This window comes from Sceloporus occidentalis, unplaced genomic scaffold (assembly GCF_023333645.1).
Source record: "Sceloporus occidentalis isolate IW3139 unplaced genomic scaffold, rSceOcc1.0.p SCAF_91, whole genome shotgun sequence".
Lineage (NCBI taxonomy): Eukaryota > Metazoa > Chordata > Lepidosauria > Squamata > Phrynosomatidae > Sceloporus > Sceloporus occidentalis.
Genome location: NW_028317071.1, coordinates 2,318,336 through 2,334,669, shown reverse-complemented (window position 1 = coordinate 2,334,669; position 16,334 = coordinate 2,318,336). Strand labels below are relative to the sequence as shown.

Sequence of the window (16,334 nt, the reverse complement as noted above, 5' to 3'; positions counted from 1 at the left end):
ATGCCCAGGGAAGCTGTTTCAGCAAAGCTCCTTGTGGTTGTAACATGCAGGCCAGCCCCAGGAATACTGCTCATCCACAACCTCTCATCTGGCATCTGTCAGGTCTGGGAAAAACAATAAAATGCATTGGAGACAACTGCAATTTTAACTACAGACCTTCAGGTCATTATTTCTCTGGTATGTGCACACACTACTGAACAGTATCCCCTTTCTCAGCCTCCTTTGGAGGAGGGAAAAATCATAGTGTTGATTAGATGTAAGTTTATAACAATTACATTTTTTACTTTTTAAAAAGTTTTTACACTAAGGTTTGTGTGACCTGCTGGTGTGTGTGTTCTCAGGTGGTCGGTATCCATCTCAGCATACAATCAGCCGCCCCAGTTATGTTGCTTCCACCAACCAACTACACATTACACTAGAACAAAGCAAAGAGTGTGAGAGGCAAAAAGCCAAGAGTCGGGGCTGGTGTTGAAATTGCGGAGAGAGTAGTTCCACATACCTTTTGTATTTGTGGAATTGGTACAGATATTGGAAGGTGGCTCCTCTGTCCTTGACAATTCCTAGCTGCAGGTTTGTGTAATGTGGAACCTTCTTGGATTGTTAGGCATCACTAAATTCTCTGGTATCCTGTTAGGCAAATCTGACGTAGTTGGACAGTCTAATACAAATGGTTCTAATCAGTTACTGGCAGAAGTATAAGATTGGAATGTAAAAGAGAAGGGAGTCTAATGCCATTCCCTTTGTCCACACTCACAGCAAAAACTGAAGTCCTGGTGCAGCTGAACTGATGCAGCATGCCCTGTACAAGAAGCCCCCTCCCTTGTCTTGTAGGACTTCCATCAGGAGTGTAACCTGTACTCTTTTTCTAGCCAATGGAAATGACAGCAAAAAATTCAAAGGTGACACCAGAAGTCCAGGAGTTCCATCACGAGTGATCCACATCCGTAAACTGCCCAGTGACGTCACGGAGGCGGAAGTTATTTCCTTGGGGCTTCCATTTGGCAAGGTCACAAACCTCCTGATGCTCAAAGGGAAGAATCAGGTATGTGTACCCCCACGTGAACCTGCAAGTTGCTCCTGGATCCATGGTCATTTATGGTTTCATCTGCTAAAACCTCCCACCTTTAGTTTCAAGATATATTTGTTTATACGCTTTGGATCTTTGAAAGCAGTTTTCTGGAAGTCATTTGTTAAGTGTCCCCTAGTGTTTGAATGGTAATTCATAAGAGTAAAGGGTTTTGGTGTTTCCTGCTCTGAAAAAAAACCCACTTAGAATTGATAAGATAATTGCATAAACCGTTAGTAGTTTATTAGTTACTTTATAGAGGCACTTTGAGAGGAAAGTTTTAAGTTTTATACCATTCTCTTACCAATCCTAAAGTTTATTTAGAATACCAAACATGAAAATCGTTTACTGTACCTATTATTAACTTCCACAGAACCTTATCTTTTGTAATTAACAACATTATTCTAAGTGTTCTTGATTCAAAAAAGGAAGGTGGCATTCCTGATTTGGGATGCTAGAACATGAATGCTATATATTGGTTTCTTGGGTCTGTAGTTGGGTTTGAGTGAGAGCATAAGGCTTGAATCAGCAGGTCATTTGGTGTTTATTATCCCTAGGTTGAAGCTCCTGTCTTGCCCTTGCTTAAAAAGATGAACCTGGCCACCTTTGTGAAGTTTCTAAGCACATATAAGATGCAAATTGAAACATGAGACATGGCAGTGTGTAGATGCAGGGATGAAATTACTGTGGAGGTGGCAACTGTATAAGAAAACTGTATAAAGTATAACTATTTAAAAAGCTGTATAAAAGGCATTCAAAACTGTCCTTATAAAGCAGTGTTCTTGAATGCGTAAGCCCATGCTTTCACACAGGCTTAACTGAGAAGAGCTGACCCTCTTGACCAGGGGTAGGCAACCTTTTTGAGCCGGGGGCCGGGTTGTTGTCCCTCAGACAACTGGGGGGCCGAACTCAAAATGGCGCCCGGAGCGGCGCGGAAGCGGTGGCAGGACTGGGCTGGGGCCGGTCCCAAGGCCGTAGGTTGCCGACCCCTGCTCTTGACTGTCAAAGAAGCAGAGTAAGCACATACCTTCCCCCTCTTGGCATATCTCTGATTCTGGCCCATAGATAGTGGTAACCATCTGTAACATTTTAAGTTAATGACCATCATCACACATTGTTTGTGGATTCTTGTAAAATTTTGAGGGAATTTAGGCCTGATAAGTTGGCTGATATGAGTTGTTCATGAATATCAAAATACAGGAAAAAACTAACAGTAATCGTCAAGTTTGAAGATTGATCTGAAGAGTAAGTAAGTGGTCACCAGCTGTTTAATTTCCAAAACTTACACCATAGTGAACTTGAAAGCACAATTCATTGACTTAGTTTTACCATGACATTATAAAATGCTGTCTGTCTCTCTTTCCTGTGTGTTCTCTCCTATTTATACTTTACGTAGCATATTCCTGATTATCATCTTATGATTAAAGATGTGTGTAGAAGCAGCTCATTCATAAATTCAGCTGCAGCATTTGAGTTAGGAACACTTGGAGCAGCGCAGTGTATATTTCATGTGTCTTTGTAATCTGTTACCAGGCTTTCATAGAAATGAATACAGAGGAAGCTGCTAACACCATGGTGAACTACTACACCACAATCGCCCCTGTGCTCCGCAGCCAGTCCATCTACATCCAGTTCTCCAACCACAAAGAGCTTAAGACAGATAACTCTCCAAACCAGGCAGTGAGTTGGAATTTAGGTTATTCCAAAGCTCTATCGTCTCATCCATGTACCAGTTCTTAGTCTTGGCTGAGGAGGGAAACATAAAATATCAGCCAGTGTGAACCTCTGGACCTCTGTATTGGAAACAGGAGTGCAGGTTTGAAGGGACTGCTGATAAAGCCACTTAGATAATAACTTCTGGTCTCTCCTGTACCTATTGCTAATAAAGGGGTTGTGCACTGAATAACATTTCTCTCTCTGTCCTAATTTATAGACACCTGGATAAACCTCCCTTATTTTCTTGAGTAGCTTTAAAGAAAAAAATGCTAGAGTTGTGTCTGCCCCAGATGAACTGACAGCTCTTTAAAAAGTTGCTGCTTTGTTGAATAGAGTTTAAATGGGATGGTGTTAAAGGCAGTATATCTGTGCTCCTCTGCTTATGTGCTGTAATGTCTGTGTCCACAGCGTGCTCAAGCAGCCCTTCAAGCAGTAAATTCAGTTCAGTCTGGAAACTTGGCACTCTCTGCCTCAGCCGCAGCTGTGGATGCTGGCATGGCCATGGCTGGCCAGAGCCCAGTCCTGAGAATCATTGTGGAAAACCTCTTCTACCCTGTCACCTTGGATGTCCTTCATCAGGTGAGAGAAGACCCCTGGGTTTCTTTCATTGGCCCCATTACAGCATCATGTGGCATCACTGTCCTCTGTGATTGACTTAGCTTGCTCATACCAAAAGCACCTGTGCATGCAACTGAAACTTTTCCCCTATCCTTTCCCACGTAACTGTCTCAACTGGTTTTGTTTGTACTTATACAGATTTTCTCCAAGTTCGGCACCGTACTGAAAATCATCACCTTCACAAAGAACAACCAGTTCCAAGCCCTCCTGCAGTATGCAGACCCCATGAGTGCCCAGCATGCCAAGTTGGTAAGTCCAGAGCACAGCAAATGGGTCCTAGGAAGAAGCAAATCTTTAGGGACATAGCAGTGACAACCACAGTAAAACTCACAGCAACATTAGACATAGAAAGCATCGTCTGGGATACTTTTTGGATTCTTTAGATAGCCAAATACTCTTCTGAAACCATTATGCAATCCTTAGCAGTTTGATTGATAACTTGGATACCACCCTAAGGTGACTGTGTTTATGACATGGAATATTAAAGTGTTGATGGAACACAGGTCCAAAAATGATGGGGTAGATAGAAGGTAAAATGGCTCACTGAGGCAAAAGCTTGTACTTTCCAGTTGTTTGACTCTAGCTTCCATAATCCCTGACCATTGCTAATGTTAGCTGGGGATTGCAAGAGTTGGAAGTCTGAAATACCTGGAGGGCACAATCTTGCCTAGCCTGGCATATAGCAGTCACCTTTGGGGAAGGCATTAGGGTTGCATTCTGGAGCCTTTCTCATCCTTGTTTTCCTGGAAGAGCTCTTGAACCCTGTAAAAACCTTATCTACAGCACATTAGTGTGATCAGTAAGCTGCAGCTATAGTGCCCCACTGCCCATAAAGGATGTCAGCAGTATAGACAGACAAAACTTCCATAATTTCCTTTTCAAGATTTCCTACTTAATTTTTTAATAGTTATCTTTTGCCCTTATGCAAGTTGGCCTGGAAATCTTATCACACATTTCTACTCTACAAAATGCTGAGTAATTGTATGAGGAAGAGTAGGTTTTGTTTTTCCCCTCTTGCAGATCCCTAGTGACCTCCTGTGGAATGCTAGGGTTCCAGGTAGCCCTGGTTCAGAAGCCTTGGCATATTGTAAAGTTGAAAAAACCTTTTTCATTATGGAGGTATGTTTCAGGAAAAAGGAGACACCCCCCCCAGACTAGTTGGAGTTGGCAAAGGGTCCTTTTATTGCTTTCTTCTAACTTCCTCTGTCCATTTCCTCATGAGAAGTTTAAAACAAGGAACATTATGTAGAGTCCTGCTGTGTTGTGCTCAACAGACACTGCAATCCCAAACATGTCTTGAGGGCACTGGGTAGCTGTAAAGCCCTGCTGTACAGTAGCACAGTTTGGGATGACCAGCAAGGTGTTTCTCCCTGTTGTGTCAGGGGCCAACACCATGTTTATGACCAGTGAGTACAACTGCTTGCTTTTTTCCTGGAAATCTTTATAGTAGACTAGCACTGGTCTACAGACCACCACTTTCAAGTAATAGTCAGAGTAATACACTTTCACTGTAGTGAATGGAAATAGATTGAGACACTGTAGTTTTTTACAGGCATTTGAAAGATGGAAGCCTGGAGCAGAGGTGTTCCTTTAAGCTCTCTTCCTCCTCATTCCGCATCCTATGTTGTTAGGGAAGGTCTGTAGAAGAAATAGCAGAACAGTCATTCCTGTGGTGGTGAGAGGTGGCAAGCGAGCCCCAGGCTTACAACCACTGAACACTCATAACTCAAAACATAGGATGCTCATCTGGCCTTACAGACCAGACACCCACACTCAGTTCTTGAAAGGACCAGTCCTTTAAAATGTTTCCACAAAGATGCACCTTGAACATTCTAGACACATTTCCCAAAAGTACCTTCATGAACTTGGATTCATAATTGAGAGGTCTGCTCTCTCTCCTTGCAGTCTCTCGATGGACAGAACATATACAATGCCTGCTGCACCCTCCGCATTGACTTCTCCAAGCTCACGAGCCTTAATGTGAAGTACAACAATGACAAAAGCAGAGACTATACTCGGCCAGACCTGCCCTCCGGAGATAGCCAGCCTTCCCTTGACCAGACTATGGCAGCTGCTTTTGGTAAGGGACTGAAAGAATGCCCAGTGAATCAACAGGAGTCATGTTTCAGCCTTTTCCCTTAGCTGTGAATTCACTGGTGGGCCCTGGGCGAGGCACTTGTGACTTCTTCCTTTTGTTGCGTGATAATGGCCTTTCTTGTAGGTTGACTGCAAGAAAACATACATGAAGTGCTAATGTAGGCTTCTTTCCTAATTTACTTGTAATGGTAGGTCTGTACAACAATGGTGTTGCCTTGCCCCAAAGGCATGGGTTTGAGGGCAAATAGGACATTGAATGTGACAGGCAGATCACCCTCATGTCCAGAGCAATGCAAGTTAGTTCAGTAGAAATTATTTGCTAGCAGCAAAGTCTAGTGGCACCTTTTGGGTTACTTTAGCAGGGTTTTTTTTTTTTTTTTTTTTTTTTTTTTTTTTTTTTTTTTGGTGGAACCAGAGCTGAAATCTGCTTTGTGGAACCTCAACTCAACAGCTGGAAAGCGCCATGATTTTCTCTGCATTGTTTTAGTCAGGCTAGAACATGTAGTGGCCTGAAATCCACATCACCCTTTCCTGTGCTTTTGTCTTCCCTTAACCAGGAAGTAGCAACTCTTCTTCTGCAGAGTCCCTTTAGTGCCATCTGCTGTTTGTATCTATTTCGCAAAATTAGTTTTCATCAGTCTCAATAGGAAAGGCTTTCATCTGGCTGTGTGGGGACTGAGGCATTTAATTGGTTCAAACAGCTTGCCCTACGGGGATTAACAATACTAACTGTGGCAAGTGGGAGTCTTTGTATGGCAGAGTGGCTTTTATGCTCACATCTTGCTTAGTTGCACAGAAAAGCTGTGAAGCTAATTCACAACATGGGTTTGTGGGCTTTACTGCCATAGATCATAGGAGTGGGAAATGTGTGGCCCACATATTGGCTCTTACACCCTGTTTGATGACACCTCATACCTGTTGAATTTCCCCCAAATAATTACAGCTGTGGTTTGCTGCATAAATGTGATGGCAAGCCTCTTGAACTATCAAGTCCTGTTTTGTACCCCTTGTTCTCCCCACAATCAAATCTCCACTTCATTTGATTGTTTTCTCATCTCAAATCACTGGTGATATTCCCCCTCACATGGGCAAAAGGAGAGGAGGGAGGTGGGTGAGTGAGTGAAGAAGTGAGCATGCTTTCGTCTGCTTACATCTTTTCCTCTCTTGTCTTTGGTGCTGGGGAGAGAAGGTGGTATGGCTTTTTTTGGGTGGGAAAACAGCCTACTGAAGATTTGCTTTGGGGAGACAGGTATATACAAAACAGGACTTGATTTTATTGGATATTTGAGCCCTGCATGGGAAGTGTTATAGCATATAAGGGAGCTTGTCTTCTATCCATGGGCTAGATAATAAATCTGCTTGCTCTCTTTGCAGGTGCTCCAGGGATAATTTCAGCCTCTCCTTATACAGGAGCTGGCTTCCCTCCTGCTTTTGCAATTCCTCAAGCTGCAGGTACTGTTTCTTTAATTGCTGGCTATCTTTCCAATGCTGCTTACCATTTTGCTGCTAAGAAAAATGTCACCCAGCTTTCCCCCTCCTCCACTGTTTGGACATATTGGCCTGTAAAATGTAACCAGGAGATCAGCAATCCTAGATAGCAATCTACGAAAGCAGTAGATTAATAAGTCTTTGGCTTATGTTTTTTTTTAAAAAGTTCAGGTTGAGTCTCCTTTATCCAAAATGCTTGAAACTAGAAATCTTTTGGATTTCTGATTTTTCAAAATTTTAATTTGGATTTTGGAATATTTGCATATACATAATGAGATGTCACTATCTCTGCTACCCATGTGGACAGTTCTAGATTTTGGAATTCTAGATATGGCATGTTCAATCTGTATATACAGATTTCCCCCTTTCCTTGGTATCTTAAATGAAGGCCAAAATACTGAGATGCCAGGTGATGAAATTTTCATTTGTTATAGTTAGGTTCTACCATTCTCGAAATGATGGAAATATAGTCCAGACTGTCTGGTGAGGGAACCACTCTGGAAAGGCCTACACCTGGAGGATACCACACTGTAGTGGTCTTTTAGTTATTTTGGATGGAATTTATTCAACCTAAATCCATTCAGTCTCAACTAAAATAGACCCATTGATTCAGCATTCTTTATTGCAGTTGAGACAAAACAAATGGATTTGGGTCCTTAACACCTGTTGCAAAAAATGCAAATGGACTGTGCAAAGAATACAGTGGTACCCCGGGATACGAATTCACCGCGTTACGAAATTTCTGGGTTACGAAAAAGTTACATTGGAAAAAACTGTTCCGGGTTACGAAAGATTTTTCGGGTTACGAAATTAATTTCGGCGCGAAATTCAAATCGGAAGCCGCGGCTAGCGGCTTTCCAGCGCCTTTTCGGGTTGCGAAATGTATCGGGTTACGAACGGCGCCGCGGAACGAATTAAATTCGTAACCCGAGGTAGCACTGTAATATTAGAGACATACACACATCTCTTTCCTGCATCTAGCTTATGATTGTGCTTCCCGCACACTGTACTGGATATTTGTGCTGTGGGTGTATATGCACATGTGTATTATTTTGGTGTTTGTGTCCTTGGTAGATATGCAAGCAGTCATAGCACTGAAAGGACATTAAGATGAGTTGGTGCCTAAATGTCTGCTGTTAGTTAGACACTAAATGGCTGGAATATTCGCAGTCATGGTTTTGGAGTCTTGTGCATGACTTTTTTTTAATAAAAAAGGTACTTCTGGCATGCAAGAGTGGAACGACCTTACCCATGCACTGCTTTGTGTGTCGTCTTTGTTCCTGCTCCTCACTATGGATTTGTTTAAATAAATGTCTCAAATGTTGCTGAAGTTGCTGGAAACCTGGTGTTGAATTTGCTCAGCACTCAAGGAGAGCAAAATGCCCTTCCCCAGCCTGTTCTGTCAGAAGCTGAGAGCAACGGCCAGAACTGGACTTCAGCCTATTAATGATCATGTTTCTGGGTGAGGGAGGAAGAGGTGTGAAGAGCTCCCCCAAAGAAATAAAGAGGTTTAAATTGTTTAAATAAAGAGAAATAAAGACGGGCTCATTCGCCCCTGGTGCCGCCAGTCACAGCAGTGAGCGAGTGGTGCTGCAGACATCTTCACTGGTTCATATTCTTTGATTTTTCCAGGCCTCTCAGTTCCAAATGTACACGGAGCGCTTGCTCCTTTGGCTATCCCAGCAGCTGCAGCTGCCGCGGGACGGATTGCTATTCCTGGCCTTTCTGGGGCAGGGAACTCCGTTCTGCTGGTTAGCAATTTGAACCCTGAGGTTAGTGGAAGCCTTGTTGTAATCTCTTCTCTCCAGTATAACTTGCATTTTTTTTTGCTTCCTTCCAATTTACTTTTCCAATCTCACTGTTCTCTGAATCACTTCTCAGAAATACCTTGTGCTGAAGCGTCACAATGCTGAGTCATTTTTTCTTTCTTTCCTCATCTCTCTCTTTCTCTCTGAAAGGGGATGTCTAAAATGAGAGAGTCCAGCCCCAGCCCAACCTAACTCAAAAGTGGGTAACTTAAAGGCTGTGTGGGTGGAAGTTGTCAATCTCATAACTCCCTCCTTAGTTGCTAACCAAAAGTGTTTAACTGGTCTGTTTTCACTCCACAACTGAAATCCTGAAAATGTCTTCACTGTACTCCCCCTCCCCACACACACACCTTTTACCCCCTTACAGTTTTGTCTCTAGTTGGGTCTCCCACCATAGCAAAATTCCTATAACATCTTTCTTTTGGCATGTTGTAACCTTGAAATGCATCAGTTGGAGGGACAAGGTTTATCCTGTGCTCTTTGTGGATGTCTTGATTTCCCCCCAATCTCCCTGCCAGCTTAGCTTCATTTCCCCCATTTTGCAAGTATGTATTTTCTTTTGCTGTGTATTGATACATTCCCCTTTATCAAAACTCTTTGAAGTTGTGCATTATTTCTGTTCTTTTTTTTTAACTTCTTAAATAATTCTACATTTTCTGTTCTAATGCTTTCCCTCTTCCCTTTTTTAAGTTGAAACGTTTGGATGGCTTACAGCAGACTCAAGGCATGTGAAAAATTGAAGTCTGTTGCTGTTTATGTACAGGATGTTAATTCAGCATGGTTCGCTTTTGGCTTTGAAGTGGGTTTTTTGGACCCACAGCCTGACTGCAAAGCAGAAATTGCAATTGGGTTTCTCCTGGCACTGGATTGGGTACATTGCTAGAGACCTGGTGCTCAAAAGTGCCCAGAAGCTACAATTCTGCTTGTTTTAGTTGTGATTGAATCTCAAAGGCAGAGGCATGGATGAGAAAACCAAATAGGAAATTAACACATTTTAATCTGTTTCTGTATTCTGCTTTCTGTCCACTTCAACTGTTTTCTCCAGGACATGAAGTTTTGCCAGCAATACTTGCTCACTCCAACATGGTCTTGAACCCAGGGACCAAGGAACCCCTTTCCCCCTCCACCAGGAAGAACATAGGCATAGGGTGACAATCTTGGAGTTGCTTCAGTGGCTGAAAGGGAACGCCATGCAGTGTGCTCCTGCTAGGTGGTGCTTCATGAATGGCAAAAGAGGATTCCCAAAAGCAAAACATTTGATCAAGGATACTCAACAGAATGTTGACTTAGTAAATCCTCCCTTTTCCATATTATTCCTTCCTACTTCACTTCTAGTATGAGAACTCATTTTGGGCCCTTGGTGCTGTGTAACAGGGTGGAGGCAAGCTCTGCCCAGTGCAAAGTCTGGGGGTTGGGAAGACAGATACTGTTCAGTCCAGACAGTGGAGGGCACAGAGTGACCTGTAAGAATCATAGAGTTGGAAGAGACCTCAAAAGCCATCCAATTCAAGCACTCCAAACAAACAGAATCAAAGCACTCCAAACAGCCATCCAGCCTGTTTAAAGACCTCCGAATAAGGAGGCCACCACACTCTGAGGGAGCATCTTCCACTGTCATACAGCTCTTATTGTCAGGAAGTTCCTCTTAATGTTAAGGTGGAATCTCGTTTCCTGTAGTATGAGTCCATTGCTCCAGGTCCGAGTCTCTGGAGCAGCAGAAAACAAGCTTGCTCCATCCTCAATATGATACCCCTTCAAATACTTAAACAGGGCTATCATATCACCTCTTAACCTTCTCTTCTCCAGGCTAAATATCCCCAAGTCTCCTCAAGAGCCTTATGACTCCTCTAAGTTTAACCCCTGTAGATTCCCACAGCCCCCAGGTTTTAAAAAAAAATCAAGTAATAGGAAAACTACCCCAGATGCGGCCAAATCAATGGATTGCTTCCTCTGATCCTCAGTCATGAATGAAATGTAGAAAATTAGCCAAAATTGCAACCAGGAGTGACATTGTTTCACTATGGACTCCTGTTAATTTGGAAAAAGAAGAGAGCAAGGAAAGTTGGGCCCTCCTAAATTTGGCACCCCTAATCTCAGATTGATGGGTGGGTGGGAGAGCAGAGCAAATTCTGTGGTGCTTTTACATATGTGGCAGACAAGTGCATGCCATCATTCTGTGGCTTTTACCAAGTGAGTTGGTCCCTAGTGAGTATTGCTGTGCAGCTGATTTCAAGTCTTGTTTGTGTGCATGTTTGAGTGTGAGTTATTTTATTTTTCCTTTTGCTCATCCATCCAGCTTCTCTTTTGGGCTAGAAACTGTGATATCTGTAGTGAAGCTGAACTAACAACTCCGACTCTTTATTTTTTTCCATTGCTTGTATAATCAGTGTTGTAGAAACTTAATCTGTGCATAGAGCTGAAGAGGCAGTATTCTCCAGAGGAACTTCCTCTCCTCCCAGGAGTTATAAGTATTGAAAGCTTGTATTAAAAATGCAGAGAATCTGGAATCCTTTTGTCTCACACTTTAATTGGTTATTGGAGCTGGAGTGCCTCTGCTTAGCAGGCTTGGCCAGAGTTAAACCCTCTACTGACAGAGGAAAGGGAAAATGTTACTGTCTTAGCTGGCCTTGACATTTTGGCCATGTGGAAGTGAATTTGGCCATGTGGAATCTTATAGTTTACTGAACAGCTCTTTCCATGGTGACTTGGTTTTCAAAAGACAAGAAGTCCCTGACTAGAGAGCATGCTAGGCCTGCTTAGCTATGTTGCAACCTGGCATGTTTGTACCACACCAGTTCCTTCCTAGTCACTGCCAATACAAAAGAGCCAGTAACCCTATTCATTTATTTGGGGGATTTATATCCCACCTTTCTCTCATATTGGGATTCAAGACAGCCTACAGGGTAGAAGCACCTTTTTGATAGGCATCCTTGAGTCATAGAATCATATGAGATGGAATCCACTATTAAAGCACACCTGAAGGACACTCACCCAGCCTTTGTTTAGACCTCCAAAGAAGGAGCATCCATCACTTTTAAGGGAGGCCATTCCACTGTTAAAAGCTCTTCCAGTAAAAAGGTTTCTGAGGTTTAGGTGGAGCATATGTGTAAAAATTGACCGCCTGTATCTTGGAATGTACAGGCAGTGAATCTACAGTCTCCTTATCAATATTTTTACACATTTGCTTCTTCGATGGCGGCAGATGTTGGCTCCACATTGCCCCATCCTGCAATTGACGTTGCCTTGAAGTGACACTTTGGCCTGGGTGTGTCACTGAGAAGATTCCTCAAAATCTCTGCTGAATTGCAAGGAGTACTTCACTTGGGCTTCAGGGGGAACCATTCCTGGCACAGCAGCCTCCTCATGCAAACAGATGCTAGCCAGCAAAGTGCTTAATGGAGCTCAGTTCCTGATTGGTCATTTTGAGACCCAACCTTCGTGACATGAAATTTGGCCATTCCTAATGCTGCCATTCACACACTCCAGAGTGTGTGTCTTTAGAATTGGTGAAAACATGGACCTATGTTGGCCACATAGCAAATCCAATAATATCAAAAATCCACCACACAGTGATATCCAGCAGCCACATGGCCAGGAGGAGGAGGTGCTGGCCTGCAAATAATACCCTTCCATACGATCTAAATTGAGAACAGAAACAGCATAATGCAAGTCTATGACTAGCATCTTCAATTTTTTTCTTCTGTAGTTTTTAACACCTGATGAAGAAGCCAGTTGAGCTTTGAAAGCTTGCAACCAAAGCCGTCTGACTCAGATTTCTCAGATAGCTCAGTTTAGAAAGGCTCAGATAGCATCCTTCCATTTGGGAGAGGGAATCTGAAGTTCAGTTGGAGAGCCTTGGCCTTGAAGGGATTGACTAGTTAGTTACCCTTTTATTGGCAAGTTATTTTCAGTTGCTTGGGGTTGGCCAGGGAAACTTCTCTGCCAGAGACTCACTTGAGATCTTTGTAAGGTTTCCCTTATAGCCTTGGACGGTCATGATGAGGTTTTAAAAAGTTTACCCTGAAGAAGTCACTCTGTTGTAATACTGCCTCCTTTCTTAGATAGACCTTACTGAAGTAAAGTGCTCTTCTTTTACTGTTGTGTTCCACTAGGTTAAAAACAAACCAACCTATTAACTAGTTTTTTTTTCTGTAAAAGAAAAGTGTTGTGCGTTTTAGAAATCTATACATCTTTACTGATGGAACACTACATATTTCTTTTATGTATTTACTGACCTGTGTTTTTTGCTACTTTTTTTCTTTTCTCTCCACCCCATCCCTCCATATTTTTTTCCTCCCTTCTCCTTGATCCGGAATTTCTTTGCCAACTGACTGCACGGTACTTCTGCTTCCTGTTGTTGCTTGAAACAATTTTTTTGTTTTTGTTTTTTAAAAAATACCCCTCTCAAAACAAACAAACCAAAAAACCAAACCTTCCTGCTCTTCGGAAACCAACTTGCCCTCCAATATTAACCATCTTGAAAACTTCATCATCCATCAACCAATTTCGCCATTTCCTGCGGGGACTCTACCTTTCCTTCGTTGTCGACGATTTGCAACCTTCGCTCTCCCCTCCGATTCCTTACCTCTTCCCTGTCCCTCCGCTGCCTTGCTCTGCTGTTCTCTAAAGAGAGTTACGCCCCAATGCCTCTTTATTCTTTTCGGTATGTTATCATTCACTCTTTTTTTATTACCTTTTTTTCATTTTGAGATTTTACTTTGGGGAAAAGAGGTGTGGTCGTGGGGAGGGGGAGATTTGTGGTTTGGCTGAATGCTTTAGTTACACAATGTGCTACTTGAGTTTTGTTTCCATTTTATTCTCTCTTTTTTTCTTTTTGTATACACCATCATGCATGGTTTTGGTTGCTTTGCATGTCTGTTGGGTAGGTGATGTTTAGGTAGCATGTGGAATTTGTCCATCTTGTCTCCACTGGCCGCATTTGGCATTTTCAGTGGGTAAGCCCTTAGTATTTTTTTTAATAAAGTGCTTCTGAGAATTATTCCTCTTAACTCTGCTGCTGATCAGATTTCTGTGCAGCAGAATGAAACTAAATTAAGTGATGTGAGAGCAATCTGAAGTTTGAATGTGTCTTGAATGAATTTGGGGGTAGAGACTAATAGGATTTCCGCCTGAAGACATGCCTTTTTCTCCCTTTTTATTTTCCTCACTTTCCTCAAGGGGTCTATGGTGATGTGCAAAGAGTGAAGATCTTGTTCAATAAGAAGGAAAATGCCTTGGTTCAGATGGCAGATGGCAATCAAGCCCAGCTGGGTGAGCATGTGCTTTTCTTCCCTCAGTAACATGTACAGCGGATGGCACAAAAGTGCCCTGACCACCAACCTACCTTTCTCCTTTGGACAGTCTTCACTTGGGTTGTGTTCCTTCCATTCCGCTCTGCTCACATACCTTGGAGGCAAAAACTGGACAGGTTTTCTCTGGCATTCCTAGATCAGTATCTGCTCCATATACCTTATTTTTTCCTTGCTGAGAGAACTGCTTTTTACCATTTTCTCTTATGACAGTCCTTGCCTTTATGCATACAATCTAAAAGACATGGAAAGAAAGTTGGGTGGAATGTCCATTTGAGTTACTAGAAGGCATTAAAACCTGCCACTCCTGGTTCAGAACACTTCTTGGCAGGCTTTCAAGAGGTTTGCCTCCACAACTTCACAGGACAGGTGGTCTCATAACCTCAATGCAAGGACAAGGGCACCACCAAAAACCTGAAGTTTTCATCCGTTGTATTCCTGGGATTTCCATAGGAATCCCATGACCAGAGAGTTTGAAAAAAGTGGCTTTGTTGCAAGTAGTGGTAGGGATTTGTATCCCGGAGGCTGAGTATGCTTCTTATGATGTAAACCTCCTTCCTTTCTTCTTCTATAATGTACGACAGCCATGAGCCACCTCAACGGTCAGAAGTTGCACGGGAAACCCATCCGGATCACTCTGTCAAAACACCAGACAGTGCAGCTGCCTCGTGAGGGGCAGGAAGACCAAGGGCTGACCAAGGATTATGGCAATTCCCCCCTCCATCGTTTCAAGAAGCCTGGTTCCAAGAACTTCCAAAATATTTTTCCCCCTTCTGCCACCCTTCACCTCTCCAACATTCCGTAAGTGGCCTGAAAATAGGGTGGTTGGTGGGGCGTGGGGTCTCTAGGGAAGAAGGAAGAGCAATGCCAAGGGAGATAAGTTGATGAGTCTCAGCTGCAAGCTACTGGCTGTACGCAGCATATTGTCTTGTCAAGGTCTGGGATACTGAATGCAATTATGTGCAGACCACTTGTTTTTTGGCTCCAAAAAAGGAAACTCCACCACACTCAAGGGAGTGTGTTCCGCTGTCGAACTGAATCTTATTAATCTGATCTCTATGCCATCATTCCCCTATCTGCCTTCTTTCAGAGGCAACCCTCCATTTTGGATCCTCACCCCCCCCCCCCCCGCACGCTCCCATACGCCTTTTTCACAACATTCCCTGAGTGTTTGCATGGCTGGCTCCAGTCAGGCTTGCCCAGCCCTGCCCTTTACAGGCAGATTGGGCAGTTAGCAGCCTTCAGCCCATCATCAAAAGTGATCTGTCCCTTCCTTAGCAGCACAGAGTGGGAAAGGAACTTGTGGGAGAAGGAAGTTTGGCTTTGTGTGTGCTTCAGTGGGTCACTGGAGCAGCCCTCCCTCTCTTTGATACCTGGTTTGGAGACAGTGGTAGCTTCTTCCTTCCAAGAGTGATAGCCAGCTAGTGGGAAGTGTGACTGAAGCCTGTTGTGCAGGACAGTGTTTTTCCATGTCACCATGGTTGGCTATGGCTGTGTGTTGTAGAAGGTAGGTTTGCAAGCAGCACCCTAGAGGAGAGGACATTGCAACAGCTGTGGGACTGGTTTTACTGGCAGTAGGAGCTTGTCAGGTGTAGGATCTGTGGGTATCCTGTACTTCCTCAACTAGAATCCAATGCCCCCGTGCCCTTTTCATCCATCCAGGCCTTCAATCATTGAAGAAGATCTCAAGCTGCTGTTCTCGAGCAATGGTGGCATTGTGAAAGGCTTCAAATTCTTCCAGTAAGTCTGCTTCTTTCTTTGCATTGGTGGGGGGACCTAGGGATGAAGAGCCTTCCTACCCTCTACTGACCAGTAAGTTAGAATGAGGACAGTTTCTTTAGAACAAGTGCTTCAGCTCCGCTGCCCCTTCTGTGCTGGGAGGAACGGGTTTGTACCAGCCCCAGCATTTAGATTGGCATTGCTCTGGCTTTCAGCACAGACATGATATGAATTGTACCACCCTTTGCAGTTGCAGTTGCAGTTGCTTCTGGTGACCACAAGTTTTAAAAACACTTCACATAAATCCAGTTACAAGTCCCAGCTCGACTAGACACATGAAATCAGTAGTAAGCTACTACACATGGGATATAGGCTACTTTTAGTCCTCGGTAACCTGCCCAGAGCTTCCCTGAGGAGCTAAAAGTATGTTGTCCCACTTTTGTTTTCATTTTCCACTGAAAATTAGCCGGTTGGGGCATTTGGGAGAATTCTTGGGGTGTGGACAATAGAGTG

General features: G+C 43.3%; 1 protein-coding gene across 3 annotated transcripts in view; it reads left to right on the top strand.

Moving 5' to 3' along the window:
* The window catches only part of LOC149284543 (polypyrimidine tract-binding protein 1), a 43,445-nt gene that overhangs the window by 23,155 nt on the left and 3,956 nt on the right, over positions 1-16,334 (top strand). For 2 of the 3 annotated variants that reach the window (XM_089496565.1, XM_089496567.1), the window contains 11 exons: positions 870-1,042; positions 2,600-2,746; positions 3,191-3,361; positions 3,539-3,649; positions 5,306-5,480; positions 6,872-6,949; positions 8,618-8,757; positions 13,423-13,456; positions 13,972-14,064; positions 14,687-14,903; positions 15,765-15,842. In XM_089496565.1, the coding sequence (XP_089352691.1) occupies positions 870-1,042; positions 2,600-2,746; positions 3,191-3,361; positions 3,539-3,649; positions 5,306-5,480; positions 6,872-6,949; positions 8,618-8,757; positions 13,423-13,456; positions 13,972-14,064; positions 14,687-14,903; positions 15,765-15,842 (1,417 nt within the window). The remainder of the gene's footprint in view (positions 1-869; positions 1,043-2,599; positions 2,747-3,190; positions 3,362-3,538; positions 3,650-5,305; positions 5,481-6,871; positions 6,950-8,617; positions 8,758-13,422; positions 13,457-13,971; positions 14,065-14,686; positions 14,904-15,764; positions 15,843-16,334) is intronic. The other variant, XM_089496566.1, reaches the window with a different exon arrangement.